This window comes from Streptopelia decaocto (genome assembly GCF_964273445.1).
Source record: "Streptopelia decaocto genome assembly, chromosome: 3".
Lineage (NCBI taxonomy): Eukaryota > Metazoa > Chordata > Aves > Columbiformes > Columbidae > Streptopelia > Streptopelia decaocto.
This window is the reverse complement of record NC_138656.1, coordinates 60,981,267-60,987,313: the sequence shown is the minus strand read 5'-3', so window position 1 is coordinate 60,987,313 and position 6,047 is coordinate 60,981,267. Positions and strand designations below refer to the sequence as shown.

The 6,047-nt window shown below is 43.0% G+C and overlaps 1 protein-coding gene across 1 annotated transcript in view; it reads left to right on the top strand.

The window, feature by feature from the left end:
- The window catches only part of LOC309437888 (uncharacterized protein), a 28,144-nt gene continuing 22,097 nt past the window's right edge, over positions 1-6,047 (top strand). Inside the window, exons 1-2 of the mRNA XM_082048710.1 lie at positions 1-204; positions 1,654-1,880. Of these exons, the coding sequence (XP_081904836.1) occupies positions 1,655-1,880 (226 nt within the window). The 5' untranslated portion in view covers positions 1-204; position 1,654. The remainder of the gene's footprint in view (positions 205-1,653; positions 1,881-6,047) is intronic.

The following is a 6,047-nucleotide window of genomic DNA, read 5'->3' as shown; positions in this document are numbered from 1 at the left end:
TATGTGGAAGACATATCCAGAGATGGAAGACACATTCAATGGATTCCCAGGGATCTGCTACCTCCCTGCATTTAGAATGAAAGCTGAAGGGTGAAAGATCATGAGTAAAAGCTGAAGAGCAAGTGGTGCCAGAAGCAGGACCTGGTAATCACATGAGTTCCCTGTAGTTTAGAAGATCCCTACTGAAAGGATCCAGAAGACATGGTGAGAAAATAAGAATATTAGCCTTGCTTTTGATAGTATCAGAAGCCAGACAGAGATCAGAACTCAGTGGGCTTGCAGAACTGGTCAATTAAGTAGCCAGAAAAATCAAAGTCTTGATTCCTTGTAGTGGATTGCGTTGTATAATAGAGGTCTCATACCTTTTGGTTTATGGTTGTAGATGAGTTCATCTGTGCCACGTGGTATTTCTGTTTAGGAAAATTACATTGAGTGTAAGGTAAGAGAAGAAATAGCAGTAGCTGGACAGACCAATGAAATTTAGGTGAGCCTGTTCATCAGTGTTTGGAGATGGGTGCAGAACAAAGGGTTGATTTTCAAACATGATTTATTTAGAAACTTAAGATCTGTTCAGAGACAGGCTAAAACGTACCAACAAATGTATCAAATGCAATAGTTAGAATAAATCCATCAAATCCATGGATAACGACAAGTTACTAAAAGTGATCAATGCTCAGCAGACCGGTACTTACTGGTTCCCTAACAAAAGCAATCTTTAATCAGAGCAGATTTTGCTAGAAACCTCAAGAATATTACAAATATCACTTCATGCTACATTAATTAGATCAAGGTCATTTGTAAAACTGTTCAACCAAGGATGGGCACCTGCACCAGAAAGGTGCAAAAGGATGGAACAACAGGAGAACTGGTATTTTTCCTTCTTCTACCTTTTTCTGCATGAAAACAGCAGATGATTTATGCATCTTCCCATTTGCTACCTTACCCAGCCCACTCTGCAGGATTTGCTTGACAGGATGAAAGCATAGTTCTAAATTCATTTGGCCACTCTATTTTTTTTTCAGTTTTCTAGTCTTGCTGATTTGCAAAGTCTCAGTTGACTCTGAATTATGAGCTGTTTATCCAACAGGGCCTTTGTTCTGGTCTGTGCTTCAGCAAAAACTGGAAAAACCTGTTCTCGTGCTCCTTTTTTTTTTTTTTTGGATCTTCCTCTCCCATTGGCAGCTGCAGCTTGTACACATGCAGACAAGGTGGTGCTTACCTTTCATGTGGAAAGCTGCCTTACAAAAACAGAGGTTGCTTGGTCCATTATCCCAGAGCTTTTCTAGCCTCATGAAGGCTTTGGTGGATGCTCCAGAAGTTAAACTCTGTTTTCCACGAAATGCATTTAGGTTATAATTTTATTTTTCTTCAATCAAAGGAAGGGTGCTGGAGTGTGGCTCCAGTACAGCCTTTTAAATAACATTTTGTAAACTCTAGGAGATTTGCAGAAACCAGCCTTGCTGTGCAATGTAGCTTTTTGGACACAGCAGCTTGTCTACTTTACAGCAGCTGCGGATTATGTAGTGTTAACATCTTGTAAGACAGCACAAACAGTGAGGCAGCAAGTCAGTGGAAAAAGTGGACAGGTTGAGAAGAAACTTTTATTTCCATCTGCTTCTTTTTTCTCTTGCTTTGTGCTGCTGTTGGAACAAGAATGGGTCAACTGTGTGGACGATGCATGCAGCTGCTGCAGGACTTTGTGGCATTTGTTCAGAGGATGTCCTCTGACTTGGTGCGCAGCGTCAAGGAATGCTTGACTCTGATAAGCAAATGCTCCTGCTTGAAACAAAACAGCTCTAAAGCCAGACAGCTTTACAAGCCCATCCTGCAGCCTCATGAGAGAGTTACAGCGCAGGAGTTTCTGCAGCATATTGAAACAGGTAAGAAGGCTTGTTTTTTTCTAAAGCGATGTGAGAGAACAAGGAGGTTCATTTTGTGTGTTGAAAACAGATTGCTGGTTGAACTGCTCTGCCACAATGTGGAGCACCTTGGTGGTGATGTAGGAAAGGCCAGAGCTACCAGAGCATTTTCTTTGTGTACAGGACACCAAGGGCTGAAGTGGCAGAACAGCTGGATCTAGGTAGAAATAGTCACGTTCTTGCTCTGCCACTACTGTTAATAAATACCTCATGTAAATATGTTTCATAAAAGTGAGTCCCAATGATTGAAGTTAATTTTTTGAAGTCGGTCACTGAGGTCACAAAGTTGGAAACAGGCTGTACCAGCACTGGATGCTTCTTGAGTGCTGAGCTGTGAGCAGGAAACTCACAGCGTGGTCCTGTCTGAGTTGTGCCCATCCATGTTGGCTGCTGCAGAACACCTGGGCTTGCGCTGGGGGTGTCTGTGCTCTGCATGGGGGAGGTCAAAGTCACCCCAGGAAAAGCACCATTGGGTTCCCGGGACTTCCTCAGATTCCAGGCGACTGGTCTTCCAAAGTGCTTTTGTGCAAACGTTTTAGATACAAGGCTTGAACACAATCATGGGATTCTGCTTGAATCAAAGTAGATCCATAACTCTTTTGTATGTCTTCTGCTTTACAGGCTACCTGCCTAATTCCCTTGTTTATCTTCCTGTGATAACCTCTCTATCCTGTCCTAGGATACAACAATATCAATAGGACAACTTTTTAATTTCACTCTTGCAGTAACAAAATACCATCTTGGACTAGTGTGTTTTGTCAGTTGTCTTACCTAAAAAACATTCTTTGTCTTAAGCTTAGGTAGGGGCCGGGCCATTGCTTGTTTTGTTTTGCTTTGCCTGACAGCTAACTGGGTGTATTGCTTTAAGTTTAACAACCCTGGGCTGAAGCTACTACACAAAAATTGCATAGCCCTCTACTTTCATTTGTGTGAAGGGTGTGGAACACAAAATACCCTTGCTTTATTTGCCTTTTTGTGGACATAAAACCATCTTGTGAGTGGGACAAGGGGAGATACTTTTCCTTGGTGTGACACAATTAACACTGTTTGATCTGTCATGGAACAACCTTTGGAATAATTGCTCTGACGCTGGTTGTTGGGAACATGCGTGAATTAGCTTCAGCTGGTATTAGCTGGTGTAATTACCCCACGAATGTGGGGGGTCCCCTGCTGCTGATACGGTTCACTAGTTGTTGCACCTTAAGCACTGGCTAAATCCTGAAGTCTGTATCCAGAATAGGACCAGACTTTTTGTCTTGATCTACAGTGAGGATCTTCCAGGGCTGAACTTTTTCTTCCAAAGGTTAGCATGCTCCTGATTATATAAGAGACAGGCTTAGCAGTACCCCAGCTCAGCTGATGGCTGAAGTGCAACGAAGGGGTGGTCTAAAAAAAATGGTGAGACTGGAATGGCCCTTTGCAGCACTCACTAGCGTTTCCTGAAGAGTCAATGTGTATGCTTTCTTGTGAAATCCTTTCCTCTCTGAAACAAGTATTCAAAAAGCTGGTCTGTCTTGGGTCCTCAGGAGCTGGGCTACAGCAGCAGGAAGCCTAGAGCTTCTGTGACAGCAGTGCACAGATGACAATGTGTGCTCTCAGGGGGGTCCTAATGTCTGTCATAGGAGATACACAGTATCCAGGAAGAAGAATCAAGGTTAATTCTCTAAGTGGCCAAATCCTGCTGCCAGCACAGATAGAGACAGGGAAGTGTCACAAAGAGAACCAAGACACATACCTCTTGCTTTAGTGCTCACCTATGTATTTTATTCTGAGATGGACAAAGCCCATCCTCAGTTCTGGGCAAACAATAATAAGCAGGGAGCTAACATTTGCACAGTTTAGGTGCAAGGAGAGATTTCGTTGCTGACCATTATACTCAGCTGTCAGCTAGGGCAGCACATGCTTGATAGAAGCAGGTGAAGATTTTGAGTGGTTTCTGCTTCATCACTCTTCCAAACAAAAACACATAGATGTGTGGGAGATTTGGATAGTCACTGTGTAAGGAAGAGAATTAAACCACATTAAGAGATATATTTTTTTTCTCCAAAATCTTGCACACGATCACACAGTATCACAGTATGTATGTTTGGGATTGGAAGGGACCTCAAAAGATCTTCTAGTCCAATCCCCCTGCTGGAGCAGGAACGCCTAGGTGAGGTCGCACAGGAACATGTCCAGGTGGGTTTTGAATGTCTCCAGAGAAGGAGACTCCACAACCTCCCTGGGCAGCCTGTTCCAGTGCTCTGTCACCCTCACTGAGAAGAAGTTTTTTCTCAAATTTAAGTGGAACCTCTTGTGTTCCAGCTTGATCCCATTACCCCTTGTCCTATCATTGTTTGCCACCGAGAAGAGCCTGGCTCCGTCCTCGTGGCACTCACCCTTTATGTATTTATAAACATTAATAAGGTCACCCTTCAGTCTCCTCTTCTCCAAACTAAAGAGACCCAGCTCCCCCAGCCTTTCTTCATAAGGGAGGTGCTCCACTCCCTTAATCATCTTTGTTGCCCTACGCTGGACCCTCTCCAGCAGTTCCCTGTCCTTCTTGAACTGAGGGGCCCAGAACTGGACACAATATTCCAGATGTGGTCTCACCAGGGCGGAGTAGAGGGGAAGGAGGACCTCTCTTGATCTACTAACCACCCCCCTTCTAATACACACCCCAGGATGCCATTGGCCTTCCTGGCCACAAGGGCACAGTGCTGACTCATGGTCATCCTGTTGTCCACCAGGACCCCCAGGTCCCTTTCCCCTACACTGCTCTCTAATATGTAATTTCCGAACCTATACTGGAACCTGAGGTTGTTCCTGCCCAGATGCAGGTCTCTACACTTTCCCTTGTTAAATTTCATTGGGTTATTCCCTGCCCAGCTCTCCAGCCTGTCCAGGTCCTGCTGGATGGCAGCACAGCCTTCTGGCGTGTCAGCCACTCCTCCCAGCTTAGTGTCATCAGCAAACTTGCTGATAGTACACTCTATTCCCTCGTCTAAATCGTTAATGAATATATTGAATAATATTGGCTCCAGTACTGACCCCTGAGGCACTCCACTAGATATTGGCCTCCAACTAGACTCTGCACCATTGACTACCACTCTCTGGCTTCTCTCCTTAAGCCAGTTTGCAACCCACCTCACTACTCTATTGTCTAGACCACACCTCTTCAACTTAGCTGTGAGGATGCTGTGGGAGACTGGCTAGTCCTTCCTCTTGTGTTTATTGTTAATTATTGTTATTGTTAATTATTGTTAATTACTAAACAAAATTGATCTTTATATGAAGCAGTTCTGTGAAGCCCACTTACCTGATCCTGAAGGTGGGAGTTGGTTGCTCTTGACATGTCAGCAGCTTCTAATGGCTTGGAATATTGACCGAGTTCTGCACTGAGGTGTGAAAGCTCACACCCCTCACATCTCTTTATCCCAGGGAAGGTAAAAGTAGGCAGATCTTGATCATAGAGATATTTCAATCTTTAACACACTCCTTTCATCTCTTGTCTGAAAATATATCTTATAATTGTGTGCCCCACCAGTCAATTTATACTACATTTCTTTTTCAACTGTTTATACTATTGAGCATTGGTTCAATGGCCTTTTTTTCTCCCTTTCTGCTGCTCCATTCTACACATTACATAGTGACTTACAGAAGTCATGCTTGATTGCTCTTGCTGTATTCTTGATGGCTGTTGCTGAACATCTGGTTTATTCATAGGTGAGCTATCATACTCAAGAACAGGTAGATTCATGATAGAAATTTGAGCCTGAGGCAAGCCAGTTTACAATCCATGTTGCTATTCCCTGAAATCCTGTAGTGTAATACCCAGGATAGGAAATGTGGTGAATGTAAAATGTAGTAAATTAAAAATATATACTCTTTCTATAGCTTATAACTATGAATATTGTGTTTACTAGATTTTTTTTTTACAAATATGTTCTACAATTCAGGAAAAGATAAAGATTTTTATAGAGAACAGGAACACTTGCATTTATACTGGATAGCATAAAAGTGTCTAAAGGTTATAATTTACCTTACTTCCAGTCACTAGCTTCATGAACTTCACAAGAGGCATTGCCAAGGACAAGTTATTCCAGGTTCATTTATTGCTTCTGCTCATGGAAACATGAATAAGGATGG